Source organism: Diadema antillarum, unplaced genomic scaffold, assembly GCF_040938485.1.
Source record: "Diadema antillarum isolate AM-2024a unplaced genomic scaffold, OU_Dant_1.0 seq00000031_RagTag, whole genome shotgun sequence".
Taxonomy (NCBI): domain Eukaryota; kingdom Metazoa; phylum Echinodermata; class Echinoidea; order Diadematoida; family Diadematidae; genus Diadema; species Diadema antillarum.
The window spans coordinates 295,186-317,616 of NW_027271147.1; the positions used below are offsets into that span (position 1 = coordinate 295,186).

The 22,431-nt window shown below is 39.9% G+C and overlaps 1 protein-coding gene across 1 annotated transcript in view; it reads left to right on the forward strand.

The window, feature by feature from the left end:
* Nucleotides 1-22,431, forward strand: part of LOC139725305 (cytohesin-1-like) — a 75,526-nt gene that overhangs the window by 17,462 nt on the left and 35,633 nt on the right. The window contains exons 3-5 of the mRNA XM_071636393.1: nt 2,823-2,887; nt 3,545-3,608; nt 17,121-17,239. Coding sequence (XP_071492494.1) covers nt 2,823-2,887; nt 3,545-3,608; nt 17,121-17,239 — 248 coding nt within the window. The remainder of the gene's footprint in view (nt 1-2,822; nt 2,888-3,544; nt 3,609-17,120; nt 17,240-22,431) is intronic.

A 22,431-nucleotide genomic window follows, 5' to 3' on the forward strand; every position in this document is an offset into this window, starting at 1 on the left:
TAGCTCAATCTTCCAGCCTCTGTGATGTCCTTCATAATTATATTCACCACACACGGAATGTTTGATGAATATTTCTCTTTAATAAATCTCACACACGTCATCGCATTTTACACAAATGTGAATCTGTAAGAAGATTAGCCTAGCACAATATGATTTAATATCATGGTTGATGTGACACACACAAGGAACTTATTGTGGTGACTATTCACCAGACACAGCAGTAACCCTACTGTTGCACAAGCTGCAGCTATCTAATGTATAAAAGTCCTGAAAAATAATTGCTGCTGCTCCTCCTTCTTCTCCTCCTCCTCCTTCTCCTCTTCCTTCTTCTCTTCTTCTTCTTCCTTTTCGATTCACTCAGGGAGAAATGAAATTTGTAATTGCTCATGCCTCAATGCACCTCCTGGGGAAACCAAAGCACTTTGACAGTGCCATGACATTCAAGTTGTGCATGTGTCTTGACAGTAAGCAGCTGCTGTAGAAAATTTGGTGCTTTCCTTTCTTGTTCAATACACAGACTACTAACTGAGTACAATTGTATTAGCTAGGGAGCTGGGCAAAGTTAATGTGCAGTCTATCTCGAGTCTCGTAGCTTTCTTGCTCAATAGGTGCATAGATATCCTCATGTACAATCTCAAATGAGAGTAGTTATGCTCATAGTCTAGATTGTTGGCTTGCTGATGCAGAATTCCTTAGATTCGTAATATGTGGTTGATTTTTCTTAAATGCATTTTCTTTAATGTACTATTCTCATTTTTCTCACTGTATACATGCCAATGATTACAACTGGCTGTCATTTTACAGAAGGACACACCAGTGCACACACTGCTCGTTCCTTTTGCTTTCATTCTTGGAAAATGAAGGCTGGATATAATCAGTTATCTCTGTTCGGATATGAGCGTGGTCAGTTAATACCCTGAAACAATGGAAACCTTTTGATAGCTCTGGCGAATCAATGTTAGTTTTACGTGTTTGTCCTTACCAAGGTGTCAGTCAGACAGTGCCCCCGTGGCTCACTGTATTGTGTATTTGTGATTGTATTACATTTGACGTGGGGTCAATGACATTTAATTGCAAGTCCTTTAAAATAACTTACAAGTTCAGTTTCATCATTGATTCTTTCCACACCTATTTTACAGATAAGCTATTCCTATGCATGATGCGTACATTTGCAAACAACTTTACAATCCCATGTTCACATTGGCATTAGCTTTAGTGCAATTGTGAGTTGGACAGTTTCACTTTAAGAACTCCCACAAGGTAAACACACTGCATTCTGAGCATTCATGTGATTTTGTCTGCAGGTTAACTCAATGTTTGCTTTTGTTTCATTCAGAATTTATTTTGTTTTCATTATCATTCAATGAAAAATTATCAGCGTAACAATGGACAGAGCAGAGCATGGGACGATGAAGTGTGTGGTCTTTGCTGCTAGTTATCAGGGCATGTTTGCTTTGTACAATTTAAAGCTTTATCTAACAGGAGATAACAGATACCACATATTTCTAGACCAGGTTTTAGCTGTGAAGCAGACCATGTTGTGGAAGAGTAGTTGGAGGCTAAAAATGCTGACAAGGTTTTACAAGATATTTTCCGCGTGTAATAGCATCATGGAAGACTGTTCAGTGGTATAGGCCTACTGTATGGGAAGGTATGATTCCATGTCATTGTCAGTGATTTGCGAGTTCTTTGTAAAGAATATGCAGAGTACGCTGTGTGATGTGTTGCTACCATTTCCGTTGAATTTTCACAGATGATCTTAGGATTTAGGATGCTTCTGCGACAAGTCCAATTTCTTATCTTTAATCAGATAGGAATGGCTGACAAAACTTTGATCAGTGTAAAAATTGATATACGGGAATTGTCTTGAGTCTAATTTGAATACCATTCAATCTTTTTCAATATCTTTATTTTTTTTTTCTTTTGTTTGAGTGTGAGAAAGCTGAGCTAGGCTGCATCTGTCCACGACTAGTGTTTCACCAGGAATCGTTAATCTCCTCAACAGATGACCATTAAATTAGACGAAAGTCACCTCTTCCTAAAATCTTGCTCTTTTTGCCCCTCCCCTTTTTTCTTGAGGGGTGGGGGGGGGGGGGGGGGGTGGGAGGGGGGAATCTCCTCAATCATCCCCTGACCTCCGGACCAGATGTTAGACTCATCCTGGCCGACGCCCAATCAGGAGTGATAGGAACCAGCCAGGCTTCAATTGCCTCGCCTCATTGAGACCCTGTGATGCTCCACTGGCAAAAAATTTGCCATCCGTGCAAAGTTTTCCGTGGGCGAAAATTCGCGATGACGATTTTTCGAGATGACGAGAGAAAAATTGCCTGTCCCTGCACATGATGATGGCCTTGTTTGCTCCAACATCTTGTCTTTAATTGGGGCCAGATGAGCATTTTCCAGAGGCATGATGAAAGAATATGTTACATACTGCATTTGTTTTTATTTCCCCAGTGGTTCTGAACAGGAACATCAAATTCCTCCTTCCCCTCCCCCCCCCCCCCCCCATGTATGAAAAGAAGTACACTGCCCTTGCTAATGTTGTTCCCAATATGTCATGGACAAAAGTTGGAGAGAAAGTTTGAAAGTACCTGCCACTTGCTCTAAAAGAATATGTCTTTCCATTGTTGGTAACGTTGGTACATAGAAATGCTGAAAACAATGATTAATTTCAAAAGATTTACCATCTTTCCTTTCTTGATATACTGTGATTAGACACAACAAACTTTGAATTCAAAGAAAGAAATCGTAGATATTCATGATAACTATAAAATGGCTACCATTCTTTAAAGCTGTTTTTGTTGGTGTCTGTTTTCACACAGGAATTGGAGGAGGAGATTGCCAATGTCAATGCAGATCTGGAGAGTATGGACTATGATGACAGCAGGTGAGATGAACTGCGAACAATTCCCCATATATTTCCATCCATCCATTACCCCACCCCTGTCTTCAATCCCCAACCATACCCCTTCCCCATCTCTACTCCCTCCCCAACCCTATCCCTTCCCCATCTCAGCCATTGCAGATTTTGGGCAAAGCCAAATAAAAAACAAACAAACAAACATGTATGCTGTGGTAGAGTGCTTATCATATCACTTTAGTGACATTTTGTTTCCAATACAAATGAACAATACTGAGAGAGTAACTTTGCCGTCATGACGATGTGACTGAAATGAACAATTTCGACATACTCTGGGAGGACGAAAACAAACCCACATGAACTCCTGCTTTCATTTTAATAAATGAATATGAATTTTCCTTTAAAGATGATACTCAGCTGCTAAAGTAATTCATGTCATAAGTTAACGATAAATCTCTGATATTGATGTAATAAAACAGGTTTACACTTTTGTCTCGTACTTATAACTGTTTGTTCTGGTGCTCAAAACAAATTGCTTGTTTTGGTGGTTATTAATGTTCAGTTATAAGAAACTGTGGTAAAAACAGCACCACCCCTCCCCCACAAGAAAAAAGGACACTACCCTGGAAGAACATGTGTATCTCACAAATTGTCTCTGTCATCTACCTCTTGATTTGTCCGCAGAACTGATGCAAAGACCAGACAGATGAACACAGGGAGAACCAGGTTTAATATGGATCCCAAAAAGGTATGGCTGGTACAGCTGTGAATATCATACATTGATTGTCATTGACCCAGTCAGTGGTAGAGGGAACCCTATGTCAAGGTCCAGAACTGGGAGTTGTACCCTCTTGTTTGAGGAGAGTACATTTTAGTTTGGTGGACAAATTTGACCTGTGAATCAACTTGTTATGCCTCATTGCCCCCCCCCCCCCCCCCCCCCCCCCCCCCCCCTCTGCTGGACGCATTGTGTTTTGGGGTAGTTCATCTAGGACCTATCTGTCTGTGTTTTCAGAGATATGGGAGTTGTCTGAAGGCTTCGAATACTGATAGCAAGTTTTGTATCTATGTTTATAAACCTTGCAACTATACACCTTGCCACAGCAAATGTTTGTTTTTATCCACTGGGTAGATATCAAATGAGTTGTGGAGATTTTTTTTTTTCATGCACAGTTTGCAATTGAGGTACATGCATTGTTGTGATTGTTAGCAAATTCAGTCATTCCTGTTGAAAACAAACAAACAGACAAACAAAAACACTGCATAAACTATGACGTGCAGTCAACAGCATTTTGAGTAAAGGAAACCAGATAAACTGGTGATACAGCACTCATAATTTGAAGACTTTACAAACTATTAATATCATTTACTAGGATAACAGTCAGACAGATCTCATTTCATAAAATAAGTTATGGTGGAAATTCTTGCTAGAATGGCAACTTCTCACAGCCACAGCCGATCAGGAAGCAGCATTCTTGTCGTTACCATGACGCGTGCCAATGCAGCAAGAGTTGCTATCATTTTGCAACTTTTTTTTTTAATGGAATGGAACCCAAGGATATTAGATTCAGCAGAATGGAATGCCAAAGAGCCGAAAGTCAACATTTTGAAGTATCAGAGAACATACGGCACATCAGTTGCTGTACTATCTATTGTCTATGGGTTCCTGTGTTTGGACTCATGGAATGGTAAACAATAAACAGAGGTGACTTAGGTTCATTTTGATAGCGCTGGGTGTGTTTTCACAAAGTGGTAGGGAGAAAGTCAGAGTCATGAATACCCTGCTGTGCATCTGGCATTAACCCTTTTACGATCACAATCTCATAATGCTATTGAGATAGTATGCAAACAAGTTGCTGGTGGTATGGAGAGTGTGAAGTAAAATTATTGGTCTTTAATTGTCAATTTTCAATTTTTAATTTCAATTTATTTTCGTATTTCTCGATGGAAAATACATGGTATACAACAAAATATAATACAGAATGTCCAGCTTGGATATATACATGAAGAAATAGGAATACAAAAGTAATACATAACGGTCGATGTGTCATTTTCAATCAAAGTAAAAGATGCGAAGAGAAATACGATGGAACCTACTAAAAAGCAAAGCTTGTTGAGTGTAGGTCCCAACAAAAGCCTAGTAAGGGGAACAGGATGAGGAGCACGGGTACAATTAAGACCAAAAGTAATGATAAACAAAAGAGAATGACTAGTACTCGGGGCTCAGAAGATTCTTCTCACATGTATTTATGTGTGTGATAAAATGAGAACAAGTAACCACATGCTGCACACTATAGTAGTTGCTCTCATAGCAATTTAGACATGGGAGTGATAATGACGTGAATACTTAAGTACTATTAGGGTTTAAACATTCCGGCTTCCATAGACACGGGGAAAGATTTAAAAAATGGAGAACATGAATCAATTGCAATTCCTATATGTGATATACCAGCCAGCTGCAATGATGCATAAAAGAAAGGAAAGAAAGAAAGGAGGGGAAACTATGCGACACGACCATGGTCTTACTAGAAGTGGAAGGAAAAACACCGATGGGAAGGAATTTGAGAGAGCATGCAACTAAAGTGTATATGCATGAGTCTGTTCACATGGCAACAACCGAGTAGTATAACAGAGCAGCCATCAGCATAATAAAAAGGAATTTTAGTGCACTTGTGTGTTGTAGCTATTCAATACATGCTGTCTGAGTTTACGCTTAAAGGATGATAATGACAAGCAGCTTTTAACCTCTGTTGGGAGATCATTCCAATATTTAGGACCTGTATACATAATTGTGTTTTTAGCGAAAACTGTTCGAGTTCGTGGAAGGTGATAAGCGTCACTCTGGCGAGTTGGATAGTGGTGGACAGAATTGTTTCTTATGAACATGTGTAAAAAGACATCAGGAAGATCTTTTGAGATGTGATGGACAGGAATACAGTAAATTGAAATGAGAGCTTGGTAATCAAAGATTCACAAAATGTAATGTTTTGGCTGTCTGGCATTAAAAAAAAAATGTCAAGTTGCTGCAGAAAGCAAAACCATATTTTTAGCTATTACATATCATAAGTTATGTGTTTAGATGTAAAACACATTTGAAGTTGAACCTTTCGGTTCCTGCACTCTAGTTTTTCATTGACACTGATTGATTGGTGCTATTTGCACTGGAACAAGAGACATGTTCCAATTCCAAACACTAATGTTCTATCAACCCAATTACCAGCTTGCATGGGGGAGGAACTAAAAGTCATTATTGGGCAAGTGATATGAAAGGGGCTCCTGTCTAATAACAGTTTGTGCCCTTGCCTGAATGCCCATGTGGGTAAGTGGGAGAAACATCTTTTGTGTTGCCATGAATTCAGAACAGTCTTGAACTGCAACGTCGTACTGCTGACATCAATTGTACATCACAAGGCTTGCACAGACCACAGGGCAACACTATGTCACTAACTGTTTGTATAGCTTTCCTGGGCATCTACATAGTTATGTAGTGAAAAACAGTCGCCGCACTGGACGGCCGAATGAAAGAAGGTAGCAGTGCTGGAGAGCCGTACCAAGGCAAGCCAGGAGATGCGCATACAGTATACATACATAATTGACTGTGTATGGGGAATTGCTTTTTACTGTCACATGAGGAGTTCACTGAAACTGTGTTACGTGTGAGTTTGCGGCTTTGCTTTGCAGGCCACAGTGCATGGAGGAGTAAACTACAGTTCTACTAAGAGCTGTATCAACAAATAAACATGTGGTCAGGGTTAATGTGGTCTCCAGCTCAGGGCACCACCACAAATGTGGACCCCACCAAGGCAAACAGCACCCATTTATCAGTGGGGATCAACATCTATAAAACAAATAATGCACACTGTAGGGTTGGATCCTTCTGTAGGGATATAGGGCCTAGTTTGTGATTCAAGATACCAGGCAATGGAATATCCAGTTCTGCATTCTGAACACAACAAGCAAGAAGAGAAATGGAGAGTATCCTGCTAATTGAAGCCACAAAGAAGGTGATATCACTCCCCGGAAATATTTCACCAATATCCTTGAAATGGATAGCAAAAATTATTTGATATCCTGTATTTTTTTCAGTAGTTAACATTTATGCAGGTACATACTGCAGGTAGTGTTCCCTCTACCTATCGGCAATCTGTAGGTTTGTGTGTGCTGCATGGCCTTCTTCTGGTCAGTATAGGGGGTATCTCACTGACCTGCGAATGTTTGCGAGCGTAGCAAATTCTAGGGAATTCCAGCTTTCGTTATCAGTTGTAATCAAATTTGTAAACAATTGCAATCAAATTTGCAAACAGTTTTCATTGTCAAAGAAATTTTGAACGTGTTCAAAATTTCTTTGCGACAATAAATTGTTTACGAATTTGATTACAACTCTTAATGAACCCTAGCGAAACTTAAAATTCCCTAGAATTTAATACGTTCGCAAACATTTGCCACTCACTGAAATGCCCCCTTTATATGGAGGCAAGCACTTGGTGGCATGGATGAAGAAGTAATTGCAACATCTGAGCTCACTTCCTCTGTCTGTTGAGTGAGTTGCAAGCTTGTTTTGTAAACCTGGGGCGTCAAAACGAAGATACCCACCCTCCCCCCACCCCCCATCAAATCAAAATGATGTGATAATTTGAAAGAGGCAAGACTGCTGAGGATGGATAGTCAAGCTGCGCATTTCATGTGTGGGCAGTGGAGGGCACTGCCCATCATTTCCTGTGGCCTTGGGTCAGTAAAGTGGTCACTCATCCACTTTTCAAGGAACCCAGTCCATGTTTGGATAATTACTTGGTCAATATTTTGACAGGGATCCTGCATTTAGCCTGTTCTGTCCCATCCCAATGTTGAAGCAAGCAGGCACCCTGCTAAATAACAAAGTATTTTGTACATGGGCTCACCTCCCTTATGTCTGAGCAGCAGTGTTTATAGGGAAAAAGAAATACTGAAATGCAGCTACAATGTATTTTGTGCACAGCTCACCAGTGTACTTAACTACTGTGGTTTACACATATTTTATCCTTAGTGGATGCTTTCTAATATCTAGGTAGTTTTTATGCCTCCGTTTTTCTGTTCTGTTTATCTGGTTTATTTTTTGATGTCTTTTTTTTTTCTTGGGGGGGGGGGGGATTAGGGGGAGAAGAGGGGAGATTTTAGGAAAGAGCCAGAATATGTAGGGCCTACTCATTTGTTGAATGTTTCTAATTGTTGTGCTTATTGTATGGATCACGGAGCCAAATAAACTTTTTGTCAGTGAAACTGTGAATGCACATGTCTAGAATGAACCATACCTCCACTAAGGATGTTATGTTGTGCATAAAGCAGTAGCTCCCATGAGAATACTTTCATGCTGTGTCAATACAGAGTCAAATTGCTATGAACATCACATTGTAACTCCTTGTATAGATGTACCATTGGCACATCTTAAACAGGAAGTAGTTTTCGGAAAATGCGATAGTTGTGACTCCTATTGTTTGACAATGCAAATTCCATGGCATTCTTCTCTATATATTGACAAGGTGAATTTGAGAAAAAAACATCTTCTGCCGCACACTGAAATATTAGTATGTGAAATTAATGCAGTTTTGTGTCCATTGCTAAAAATGTGAGAAATTTGATTGTCAAAGTATTGCTTTAGGGCAATTTTCTTGTCTACTATTATGCCTCTACTTTAGAGGCATGCTATTATGTCTTCACTCACCTACTTGTTAGAACACAAGCAATCATGCCTGTGGTAAAATTCTTTTAATAGTGTGGTTACAGCCTGCCAAAGAAATATGCACTGGAAAATTTTGACGTTTGACCTCAGGAATTTTGTGCACATGTAGGGCTTAGCAACGAGCTCACTTAAAATAAAGACGAAGAAGAAAACTTAAAAGGACCGTGCATATGAAATGAACATTTGTTTGACCTTCGCTTGTGGCCAAGCCTGTAGGGTAGGACAAATATGGCTCGAAATTGTTAAAACGCAAGATTAATCTTTAGTGTTTCTATTACACTTTGGCACAACATAATACGTTGCTGTGACGATTGTAGTTATTTTACATGTTTGTTTTTCTTACAGTGGTCAAAATATTGTCATATTTGCTGTTGTTCATTAAATAGGAGATATTGTTGTTTTATTTGGTTTGTAAACATGCCTGCAGGATGTAGCCCTCTCGATCTTCAAAACTATGATGTGAGATGAAAGAATTGTCAGGCTATTTTTGTCCAAGGTGTGTTTAACTTTGTTGGCAATTCTGTGTATTTACAAACAAACACGCCACTCCTCCATGACGCAGAATTTGCAGTGAGTGAAAGCATGGAGCAATGAATTTACAGTTTGTAAATTCTGAGTATCTGCTCTGTTGACACTTGACTTGAGGCAGTTGCCAAGGATATAAATATTTTGATTCATTCATTCAGTTCTTCCCTTTTCTTCACCTACATCTGATTTTGATGGTATCCCTCAGAGTGCTAGATATTTCATGTAGACCAAAGCTTGTGTTACTTCTCCATAAAGCTGAAAAAAGGGCATGTTATTCTGTCGAAAGAGGATGTTATTTTGTCGAAAGAGGATGGTAGTTTTACATCCATTGGTGAGAGATATCTGTGATCTATTCATCCTCTTTGTCATGAAAATGTATAGGCCTACACTGTATACAGGTTGCAATTCATTGTTTGCATTGAATAGTATCAACCTGCTGATGGTACAATTGTACTACTAAACTGACAAAGACCTGTTCACATTTTTATTCCTGAGAGATACTAAATATGGCATTGAATGAACTGTTTGATGAAGGCTTCTAAAGGAAAAAAAGGGGGCATTGTATTTCTATTCTGGGTATTTACATGTATCCAAGGCAATGTGCTGTTGATGACACATCAGAGAAATTTGCAGATACACCTGACACATTCCTACTTGTGAAAGAGCGTTCATTGACACATCGTTTTTGTTTTTATATTTCTGTTAAAGTAGGCCGTGTGAGACAAGAATTCAAATGGAATGCTGGCTATTCAGAGTGAAAAGAAAGGTGCATAATTAGTGTCAATTGAGAGCCCCTCTTTATGTAAACTGCATGCCTGACTTGATTGCCATAGAAAGCTGTATTATTGTGGAGTAGAATGATTCTCCCCTCCCCCCCCCCCCCCACACACATACACACACACACACACACATATACACACTCACACAATTATTGATACACCTGCTTCCAAGACATTCACTGAGGATATGCATGACTGAAGCATGGTGCTACATGACAGCCCCCTTCTTTGCTGTCCATTCAGATGTGATACTCTAGCTCTGTGATTCATCACTAACCTCTTTCGCTATCTCCCTCTGCCTCTCTTGCCTTCTTTTCTTTCAATTTCTATCTCAGTAGTCTAATAATTCAGTCTGTATAGATTGTTACCATTGATGTAATTTAGACAAATTATCAAAGATTTGCATGCACTTAGCCATGCTGATATGATAATGCTATTCAGTATTCCACTATTAGATCTTGTGATAATGTGCCAAATGCTGAGCTGATCACTAGTGATCAAAATTGTCTCAATCTGCTTAGAAGCACCTTGTAATATAACACTATTTGCTCTTATGTGTGTGGGAGTACTAAGGTGCTTATGAGGAATGTGATCATTTGAATATAAAATTTTGAACATGTAGTGTTCAAGGGGACTGATTTCTGTTTTTATTTTGTCATATATGTGTTGTAGTGTCTGTTCTCTTCTCCTTTTTTTTGTGGGGGGGGGGGGGATTAGGTGGAGGAACAAGGCAAATACGGAACAGAGCTTTCATGCATTGACTTGTGTTGGTAATCAAGAGCAATCAACTTTCATTCTTACTTGATCTCCTGCTTGGATAAAAATGTGTCAAAATGCGAATAATTCTGTCTGTAAAGATGAAAGCTGTTATCTATCGCCCTACTTGACCCACTCTGATGTATACAAAAGTTTTCAAAATTCTGCTGGGAACGTGAAGATATATACCACAGACCAAAATCACCACGCTGATAAACTGTTTACTGAAGTCCAGTCTACTCTGCGGAAGCATTGTTGTCTACGGAGAGAAACATAGGTGTGTTATGTAGAGTCACATATTTTTTACCTTTTTTATGCAGCATTTTGCAAGTGATATCAACAGCTCTTCTTTATGGTCATAGTTTAATACTCATACAATATCAGAGACTCAGTAGCCTATAAAACCATCACAGTTAAGAGCAGTTTTCTAACTGGAAACAGTGTTGAGCGATACTGTTATGCAGTCTGGATGACTCAAACTATTGCCACTTATCCATGGGGTCAGTGTGGCATCCAGACAAATTAACTGAATCTCTTTGCTACTGGCCAGCGCCATGAATTTTTTTTTCTTAGTCAAATGACAGAAGTGCATAGGCAGAGGATGGGTAATCCTGTATGAAACAGGCCGATAATCTCCCTGGCCAAGTGTAGGGATTTGGTCCAATAAAGAGCCAGTTTTCTATGAAACATAAAAACAGCCTGGGTGCTCTTCACACTGTTTTAAATATTAAAGAGCAGAGAGGGAGCTGTCCCATAAAGTGTGAACTGATGCATGGGTAACACACGCGGCGCTTTCCTTTGCGATTACGTAGTAGATGCACTCACAGTTTGCATAGGGTCGCTAATCCAGTTTCTTAACGACCTGCAATCTCCTGGTCAAGTGTAGGGGCTTTGTCGAATTAGAGTCGACGGAGATGCTTTCTCAGAAAAATAAAAAGGGGCCATAGAGATAGACACATAGGCCTTTGAGGGAGCATATGCTGACCCTCAGTGCTCTGTGGAAAACTGGAAATGATATAAAAGGAGTTTCTTTTTTCTGTTCCAACCGGAAATCTTTGTTGAATTTGTCATTATATAAAGTATATGGCTAGTAGGCTAAAGGTTGTGCTGTCAAAAATGGATAGTCCATGAGTAATTCTCATCTTAGTTCCTGCCAGAAACTGTGAGCATACAAAGTACGAGAACGTCCCCATTTCAACTACAAAGTGAGTTGATAGGCAAAGAAGCGATGTGGATATTCAACAAAAGACATCCGAAGTCATCACGTAATGTGCGTGTTGTCATTCCATACATTGTTGTCCCAAGTATAAAAATGCTTTTTATTCATCAAAAACCCGTCTAGCACTCAGAGCAGAGTAATTCGGGGCTAGACAAAGCCGAGGTAGACAAAAGCGGGAAACGTGATCCCCTGCACTGGGGCAGTGTGTCTGCCACTCGTGGTACAGAGCGGCCCAGCGGAGGAACTCCCCCCACCCAATACCGCTCTTCTGATTGTGTGCTTAAACTTGGGCTGATGTGAAGACGACTTTTTAGCCTCAGGTGATGCGCTAATGGGGCCCGGCCTCTCTCTCCTCTTTTCATATTACCAGCAAACCACACAACTCATTTGGATAATGTGAAAATATTGGAGCCTCTTGTAAAGATCCCTGTCAGTTGATTTTTAGGGAGTTGGGTGGTGGGGGGTGGGGGGTGGGGGGGGGGGGGTAAGGGGAGGGGGAGGGAGAGGGGGAGGGGGAAGAGATTTTCGAGAAAGGGATCGGAGGATTGACAAAGGGTTTTGTCGCAGACATGAGGTATGCCGCGCTCTTGAACCTCAAACTGACACGGGAAACATGCTATTGTGCTTTGTTATATCTTGCCTCTAACATCAACACTGACATACAGACACACACACACAATGGGAATGCATGACAGGCTCCTGATTACAAGCTACTGCTTTCAGGATTCCTATTTGCAACCTGCACGGTGCAAAATGTTCAGGAGGTAAAAAGAAGCCATGTTGTGTAGATAGGTGTGATTACAGTGCTCACAGATATGGCACTATGCTTAGGTATCTGTACATATTTGATAGAAAGAGGACTCTTGTCGTCACTAATGAAATTTCACATACAATGTAAAGGAAATCTTCAAGCTGTACTTTTGTAATGTCCTGACCTCTGGCCTCTTCTCGGGCCACTTTTTAATTTTTTCAATCCCTCTTTAATGATGGTCAAATATTTGTGGAACTTTTCTGATGGAGTGCCGACTGCCATGCTCAGATTTACAAGATATTGTACATGGTTTTTTATTATTACGAGATGTATTCATATCACTCTATTAAAATGATTTGTAGAATGATTGATAAATCATGTTTGGTTCCCAAATGTAAATCCAGGAAAAAAGAGTAGGTATAAGTACATGTATAGGCCCTAAATATTTCTCAAAGATCACAAAAGCAAAGATTGCCTTTAAGTGTCAGTTTTCCCTGAGAAATATTGACTATTCATAGAGTACATGTATTTGTTACTAAAAATGATGACTAATAGGAGTACATCTAAAATTCTATTCCAATATTTTTCATGACTTAATAAGGCCTTACCTTGCCTACACAATTCCAGTTACCTGCTTGCGAAAGAGATTCCAACTTTCTAGGACAGAGCTAGCCCTTCCTCAGTGAGTTATTTCACGGTATACACAGGGCTCCACACTAACTTTTATTTTTGGTGGCCCAAGGGCAAACATCCGACCTTTTTTGGTGGCTGGACGTGGCCACCGTTAGTGTTGAGGCAGGGGTCGCACTTAACTTTTTTTTAAAACTAGCCAGGCGGACTACTTAGAATCAATTTTGACACTGAAGCAATATTTTGGCTAGCCAGACGGACCAGTTACTTCAGAATTTTATGATTTTTAGCTAGTACAACATGATTTTGGGTGGCCAATGGCCAGCGGACCATCGCCAATTTCGAACCCTGTGAGCCCTGGTATACATGTAGGTGATATAAAGGAAACTGTGACTCTGCAATTTCAAAATTACAGTTGATCCATGTAGATCAGATTCTACTTTATAACCATAAAGATTTTAACCTTGCTTGTTTTTCTGTCAAGCCAACAATGATATAGCTTGAATATACAAGTACACTTTACAGAAAGAGGCATGAACGGTCTATCGAACTGAAAGGCTGTTAACCTGTAGGCTCTGATATTTCTAGAAGTATGTCCTGTTTCTCAGGAAATTGATCCAAAAAAAAAAAAAAGAAGAAGAAGAAGTGGGACTGGCACTTGTTAGCATGATTACCACTCTTTCCTGACACGTGTATCACTAGGTATTGTCTTTTGTGGTAGTGGGAGGAAATTGTACAGCTTCCGAAGTGTCTGATACCAAGTTGTTTCGCAGAGATCGGGAAATTTTTCTTCCTTCCCCATTTTCTGCTTCTCAGATTCAGTGCATCTGTCCCGGCTCATGTATGTGTGTAAAACAAACAGTAACATTAAGCTCTCTCACAATCTATATGCACCTATAAGGCTCAATATATATGTCCTTGATGTGGTGTAGTTCTGTTCTGAGCAACATCCAAAAATGAAAGCTGAATGTAGTAGAGGGGTACTATGAAGGAATATTGGTTTAAAAAAAAAAGACACTCCACTCAACCATTGCTTTTACAGTCAGGCTTTTCTATCTCCAGTCCCGAAACCCGACAAAATGAACCTTCAGTTTTTGACTTTTGTCTAGATGCACGAGCTGGAAGCATTTACTAGGAAGTTGGCTGCTCCGCCTTCGCGTCCAGTCGTGATGGCTTATCGCTTCGGTTGGCGCTAATGCTCGGTGTCCTGTTCCTAGACTTTGTGCAGCTGTTGGTGCACATTGCCAGGATTTTCCTGTCAGTAGGAGAAAGATGACACAGTGCATGAAAAAAAAGAAAACAACAAAGTGATCTCTAATTCAACCTGTAGGAACACACAGACTTGTAAGCAAATTTTGTAGCATGTGATAGATAGGGGCATAGAAATTGAAGAAACCTATGGCTGTTGAATTTCAAGATCATAGCGAAGAGAACCGCTACCTGCCCTTGACTGTTCTTTCACCCCTTTCTTGCTTGGACTTTGTCAAGAAAGATTCACACTTGTAGAATGGATGGACTTAAAGATAATAAAAAGTTTTGGTACCTCAAAAGTGTCCTTGCATTTCCTTGTCTTAGTTTGTGTTTCAGGTTAAAGTACCTTTCATATAACTAACACTGTGAGACTTACTCGCCCCAAAGTGCTCTCATGTCTTAGTAATCATGCAATTAACTGCGACCAGCAGCCCCATACGCATAGCGACCAGCAGTCCCATACGCATAGCGTAATCGGGCTTCGCATTGTAGCATTCAGGATCATGACAGATTTAGTATCGCAGGGTAAATGTCAACTTAAAATCCCATAAATTCTTCAATTTGAAGACTTACCAATTAAGTTGAAGTATTGAAAACAGGCTTCGGGCAACGTTTGGTTCTGCCTATAGTCCCTTTCTGTTCGAATTGATGACTGAATGTGACTCGGTCGACAGGACCTTAGGAGAGCTACATACAGTACACTGAATACTACAGCCAGTGCATGCGAACACATCACATGCACACAAATGTCAAATCCATGAACGGATAAGATGTTTGTGTGCGCATGCGCTGGCCATGGTATCCAGTGTATGTAGCTCTCCCAAGGTCCTCTCAACCGAGTCACATTCAGTCATCAATTCGAACAGAAAGGGACTATTGGCAGAACCAAACGTTGTTCGAAGCCTGTTTTCAATACTTCAACTTAATTGGTAAGTCTTCAAATCGAAGAAATTTTTGGATTTTAAGTTGACATTTACCAACGATACTAATTCTGTCATGATCCTGAATGCTACAATGCGAAGCCCCATTACGCTATGCGTATGGGGCTGCTGGTCGCAGTTAGCTATGCGTACAATGGGCTGCACACTGCTGGTCGCAGTCAGTGGTTTCGTACAATATTCATCGACGCTGTACAGCGTCGGCTCTGGTACGAAACCATTATTGTATGATTACTAAGACATGAGAGCACTTTGGGGCGAGTAATTCTCACAGACAACGTACTTTAACCTGAAACACAAACCAAGACAAGGAAATTCAGGGAAGCTTTTGAGGTACCAAAACTTTTTATTATCTTTAAAATTGGTGAGAAGGAATCCTTTGTCTTTGAAAGATTCTGAAACGTCCGTGTGGAGACTTGCTTCAGAAACAGTTCGGAACAGCATCAAGTGGAATATATTTCAAAGCGCGGTTTAGACTGAAAATAGTTCATGTATGACAGAGAATGAAGATGAAGTAACTATCTGTGGTTTCAGTGGAGTTAAAGGAAATGAAAGTAAGTTCATGCACATTTCATGCACACACACAAGGGCTGTTGGCATTGTGATAAATATCATAAGATTTGACTCGGACTTTCGGAGAAAAAAAAAATAACCATTGATCAGAAACAGAATTAACTCACTGAACAGATTGAGAGATCACAGCAACATACAAGATTATTGTTATCAGTCTTTCAATAGATCGAAGCATTTATTATGAAAGATGTTTTTCTCGCTTGCTCAAATTGGCATAAATGGGAATTTTTGCTTTAGAGTGAGTGGAGAATGCCCCAGGCAAAGCAGAAAAATGAGTTTTGTAGCACCCTGCATTTTTTGCCCAGGTGCACTGCTTTGTTGTAGTCAGCTCCCAGGCAACATAATGTCAAGGGAGGATGGTTACCAGGACAACCAAAACATGATCCTCCTTGATTGCTGCCAGGCAACCCATGAGAGACTCTTCCAAATGCTTCTAGACCTGTTCAAAATTGAAACTGCAGGCATTTGCTCACCTGCCATTAATGTGTTAAACAGTAGATAAGAGGTGTGAAGAGAATGAAAAGTCTGAGGTTAGGTGAACTAGTGAACATTCCATCCACTAACATCATAGTCAGGTCCCCATCAAATTTTTTTTTATGAACTGCACCTGTGTAATTTTTCCCTGCTGAGAAAAGATCAAGGTAAAGAGAGAAAGATAAAAAGAGGCATTTCCTCAAATTGTTGTAATTATTAACCTGACCTAACCTTGTAGGACATGGTCTTATAATGATGTATGCTTGTGTATGAATCTGTACATTAATTACCATGTTTATTTATGTGAAGTTTTATGACCTTTGTCATTTCATTTACCAAATTTGCTTTTTTTCTTACCTCCCTGTCCATTTTTCCACATTTCTCTTTGTGTGACCTGCTGATCTTTCTATTCTTTAATCTCGTTCTGATTTCATCTCCTGTTCTTCTGTCCACCTCTCTAAAACTCCTTCCTCTCTCACTTAATCTTCTTTTTCCTTTTCACCTTGCCCTCTTCCCTTCTGCTTCCCCTCCTTCATCCCTTTTGTCTCTCCATAACTCCTCCTCTTCCTTACCGACACCACTCCTACCCTTCCTTCTTCTCTCCGTCTCCCCCCCTCCATCCTCCATCCTCCATCCATCCCACAGGGCATAGAGTACCTGATTCAGAACAACCTGCTGAAGAACACAGCGGAAGAAGTGGCCCAGTTTCTGTACAAGGGCGAGGGCCTGAACAAGACGGCTATAGGGGACTACCTTGGGGAAAGGTAAGATTGTGGATGGATCTTGGCCCAGCTGCATGGGGCAGTTTTAGAGGACTCTATGTATGATAATGAGAGAATTGATGGAAAAAAGATCGAAGTCATATCAGATACCCAATGCATTGAAATGAGGGACACAGATCAATGACATGTAGAGCAAGAGTAGACTGGTATCGAGCAAAACTTATAACCAGCTCAACACCTGTGAAGCATTGTATACTGTATACCACATATTTTTCGAGTCAATACTTTTGTGAATTTTGCAAGTACGGTGCTATTTGTGAATTTAACAACACACAAACATTTTAACTGTGATCGAAAAATGAATGTGATGTGCAAGCAAATATTTCTCTGTTTATGACAGTACTCCCCAGTCGCGAATTTAACCACTCAAGCAAGTGTTGAGAAGTCCCAATTTGAGAAAAATTAGACTCGCTAAATACATGTACTATGGCACAACAGTGGACCGTTCAAAATTTGCTTCCATGGTTATTTGACTGCTGATTCGATGGTTCTGTCTCGCTTCTGCTCCTGGAAATGTGTTTAAGACATGAAAAGGTCTTTCTGGAAAGACTTATATGATGGAAGAAGCCTTTGCTCCATACCTACAGCTGTATACGATGCAAGATGGATCGAGAAAAGTACATCCGTACACATTCTTGTGATATGGAAGATCTTACAGCGTAGTCTTGCCCTCAGCCATTCTGATAACACCTGATTGTCCTAGATGCATTCCTTTGCTCTTCTATAAAGCTTGTGAGTAACAAGATGCAAAAGATATCGTGAAGAAATGACACAGCATCCAAGATTCTAATGAACAACTAGAAAATAGCATGAGGCTCTGTTCGTCGCATTATTCTGTCCGGGCCAGAATGAAAGCCAATGTTTCTAGAAAAGTTTAAACTTTCAGAAGGACTGGAATGCTTCTGAAGTCATTTTATGTGATGGCAGCATTACCAAAGAAAGTATTCTTGAGTTGTAGATCAATTTAAAAATGTTTTGCCAAGAATTGTTGTAAAGACACAGGGTTCAATATTTGGTCTTTTTCTTCTTTTTGTTTGTTCTAGTCTAATGGTGAAGAATAATGTGGCAACTAATATTCAAACATACAAGAGTATCTCTGGAAATTTGTTAATTGAACTGAGGGAAGAATGAAGCTGATCACTTTCTTCTTTCATAACAAAAATAATCTTTTCCATCTGAAAAAGTTGACGTGCAAATGCCAGTGTTGATCTCGTGCCTTGTGACTATTTTGGCTACGGGTGAAGGCAAGCAGGCAGGCAGGCAAATTGTTTTATGCCTTTTCTTTTTTGTTTTCTTTCTTTTCCCTTGTGGAGAGGCAAGATCAGCTGACAAGATTAAATTTGTCATACTCGTGGGTGCTAAATTAGGAGATAGGCTTATAGATAGATGTTCTCCAAGAGGCACATACCCAAGGTGAGGGGGTGCTGCTTGCACATGTATGTATAGTCTTTGAAACATTGCCAATTTGACAGTCAGATTTAGTGATGAGTTGGGCAAATGTTTTGGGAGGGCTTGTGGGATAGGAAGTTTGTATGAAGTGTTGCCACTAGGTAAAACCGCAAACAACGAATCTTTGTTTTGACTGCATCAACTGCTTCATGCAAACGCCCACACATACAGGCATACACACTTCCACACTAGAGAAGCCTAGAATCTACCTAGGCATTGTCTTTGAATTTTATCACAATTGTTTAGAATGATTTATAGTGCCATGAAACGCATAATGCAACAGCCCTTTGCTGCAAAAATATGAATATCAGGCACCAGTGTGATTTGTTATTTATTTACGATCTCATGGGACATTGTTTCATATTCCTGAGGTACACAAATGATTTGACAGAATTGATACCCCCGTCCATGCTCGAAAATTCACAGGCAAGTTTCGCCGAATGATGTGAAAAACTCGTCGCATTTCACGCTTCAAATATCATAGTGACATATTTGCATCGCCAATTCAATGTACTATAATACTTCGAAGAAAAAGCACTGAGATCTTTTTTTTTTCTTTTAATTGCAAAAGATGGTGAAGATATTGTGTCAGCCGATTCACTTGAAGTCTTTGTAGTCTGAGATGTGCCAAGTGTGAAGTTCGAGTTCCTGTCAGATTTGGACAAGAAAAAAAAAATGGAGGAATTATTGAGCCCTGGGGGCCTCTCCCCTTTGTGATTGGTGAAGAGGGAGGGGTAAAAAGAGAGAGAGAGAGAGAGAAGTCTTGTGTAAAGAGTATGAAGAGGATTTTTTTTTTACTCCCATATTTTTTTTCCAAAGAAAAGCTTTTTTACCCTAAAAATCTGTCTGCAGTGAAGGGTGAGGTCGTCTTCTCCTCGCGTGGCTCCCTCATTCCAGAAATAGAACACTCGGTCACACAGCTTGGACGGGGAAAGGCGAAATAAAACCAACTGTTCTGCCAGCGAGGAGAGAGGAAGCGTCGTAGACGTTGCCGAAGTCACATGAACAGAGAGAACAGAGCTCGGGGTAGGGGGTTGGATGGGGATGGGGGTCCGCTGAGTGAAACTCGCACACATACATTATATATCCGTGGAAGTAGAAATCTTGTCAAAAGCTCCTTTTGATAATGAAAACAGTTCTTAGAATGTAATTGTGGCATTCTATTTGAGATGTGCTATTGTTCATAATATGTCATCACATTTAAAATTACATATATATATTTTTGTTTTTTTAATGGAACAATGTATGATTTATTAAATGGAATAGACTGTCAAATTGTCATAGAAACCTCATCCCCTCCCCCTACCCCCACCCCCCCCCCCCCCCCCCCCCCCCCCCCCGGAAAATATAAATCAACTTTTTTATGTACATGCAATCAAGAGGACTTATTGTTGAGTTAAAGCGCCAAGAACATTTTTAAATTACCCTGACTAAACTGGAAGAATTATACAATGAATCACTGAATGTAAAGACCCACATACTCTTTTACATGTTGCTAGTATACTTGCCCTGCCCCCCCCCCCCAAAGAACAAAGAAAAAAAGATGACAACAGCATGGTTGAATTTGTACAGTAGTATTCCAGAATGTTGCATTGACTTTGATATATCACATCAGTATGGTTAGGGGCAAAGAATGATATCTCATTGGAGATGTCCAGACTCTGAATTTGATCTTTGGAGTTATTCTTCAGTCTAAGCCACGCTTACGTACATTCCACGATGTCCTCTTTCATGTTACTTGAAGGGAAAGTGCGGAGGCGTGTTTTGCTTTGTTTTGTGTTGTTGTATGCTTGTTTCTTTTTTTCCCCCTTTTTTGTCAGTGGATGATTTCCCTGTGTTTTTGCCTTTTGATTAGTGATAGTAAAGACTGCCTGCAGATGTAATCTTAGATCAGTGGACATCCTTCTGAGAATTATCCCTTCCTCCTTGAACCTAATTGCTTCTTTCGGGCTAAAGCGGCTTGAACTCAGCAACAAAATCGAGTACATGGTAGACTGAGAACATGGGAATAGAAAAACAACAGAATTTTCCCCCGCAAGGAGGAATCGAAACAGTGAAACGAGCAACGATGTCACGAGATTGTTTCTAGACGTAACTTGATATGAAGAATATTCTGTTTTTAATGTCAACCTGACATGTTGACAGTATGCAGAATGGAAATGCACGATTGTGTATTAGATTCATAATGTAAAGCAGTGACCAAAGATAATGTTATGCAATGCTGTAAAGGTGGAATTTTTTTACGCTTGGCTGGGTAAGATGAATTTCACGTATGTTTTTAATTCTGCAATTCTGCAGAATCAAATTATAGAATACGATTAGATCTACATTCGACCACTGCTTTTATTTTTTTCACCAGTTTTATGTCGCATGAAATGCGCAAAAATACCCCACTGTGAAAATTTCCACTTTTACAGTATGTCAACATTAACAATGATTCAGGTGTGGAAAATTCTCACCACTACATTCTCTGGGAAGATAAGCCCCAAATATCCACGTGTCATTTAACAAATATCAACTTTTACAGTGCATCAGCATTTACAGTGATTCAGGTGAGAAAATTCTCACCACCACGTTCTCTTGGAATAAAAGCCCAAAATATTCTTCAAACAAATTAACTTCTTTTTGTGTACCTGCCTTGTTTGTTTATTCAGTTTATACAATTTGCCATGATTTTCTACAGTGCAAAATTTTGCTGTAGATATACAGTCATCATTAAAAACTGTTTTCTATTCATAAAGACATATTTGTACAACAGACATGGAAAAGGTGTATTTCAACAGTTGTGATGGTACAGTTTGTGTCATCTCTGATAAATGTCTTACATGGTAATTCATTTATCTTTATAGTGGGAGTTTATGATGCCAAAGTGGAACAGTTAGCAGACTGTGGTTGTTTTGGCCGAAAGTCAGAATTATGCATCATTGATCCAAAATAGCAACAGACAAGAGTTTGCGGGAAGTGTTGCCTTAGATGAAGAGTTTTCTGTCTATTTTTTGGTCGTTGTTTTTTTAAGCCATTTTTCATTGATGTCATAGAATTGTTTGAAAGGCTGGACATGCAAATCTTGCCAAGAAATTATTCACAGTATGACTGGTTTAGAAGACATATGTTTGCATAGATGATGATCCGGGAAATTCGGATGAAAGAGCGTGACAAGAAATTCAGCCGCGTCTGCACAAGTGGCGTGTATGCTCGTTAGTCGGGTAAGGGCATAACCGGCCTGGCCTGATACTTGTGCCCAGACTGCTCTACATGCAGCTGTTGTTCTCGAGGTAAAAATAATCTTATTTTGGCAAAGCGGGTGGGCTAAAATAGATTTCCACGACCAAGAACAAGAGTAAGACTCTATTTTTGTTTCTGTCCTTTGTTTATCATAATTTTCTTTACAACCGTTTGAACAAAGACTTTCCTCACGAGGGCATAGTTCACTCATACAGGAGTTGATGGAATTGTTTTGTTATTGGTTGTGCTTTCTTCTGCCATAGGGCACCCCCCCCCCCCCACCCCCAAGTGGACACTTGAGTGTCAGATTTTAAGGCATTTTCGGGCAATAGATGAATGCAACCGTATTTTCAAACACGTTTAGAAACACCAATTTGAACGACCATGCAAGCAGGCATTTGAAATGCGTTTGAGACCATGATTCCGTTTCTGCGAGTAGATAAACTCAATGACGTTTTGAAATGCATTTGTACCTCCGAATTGCCTAGGTCAACTTCCAG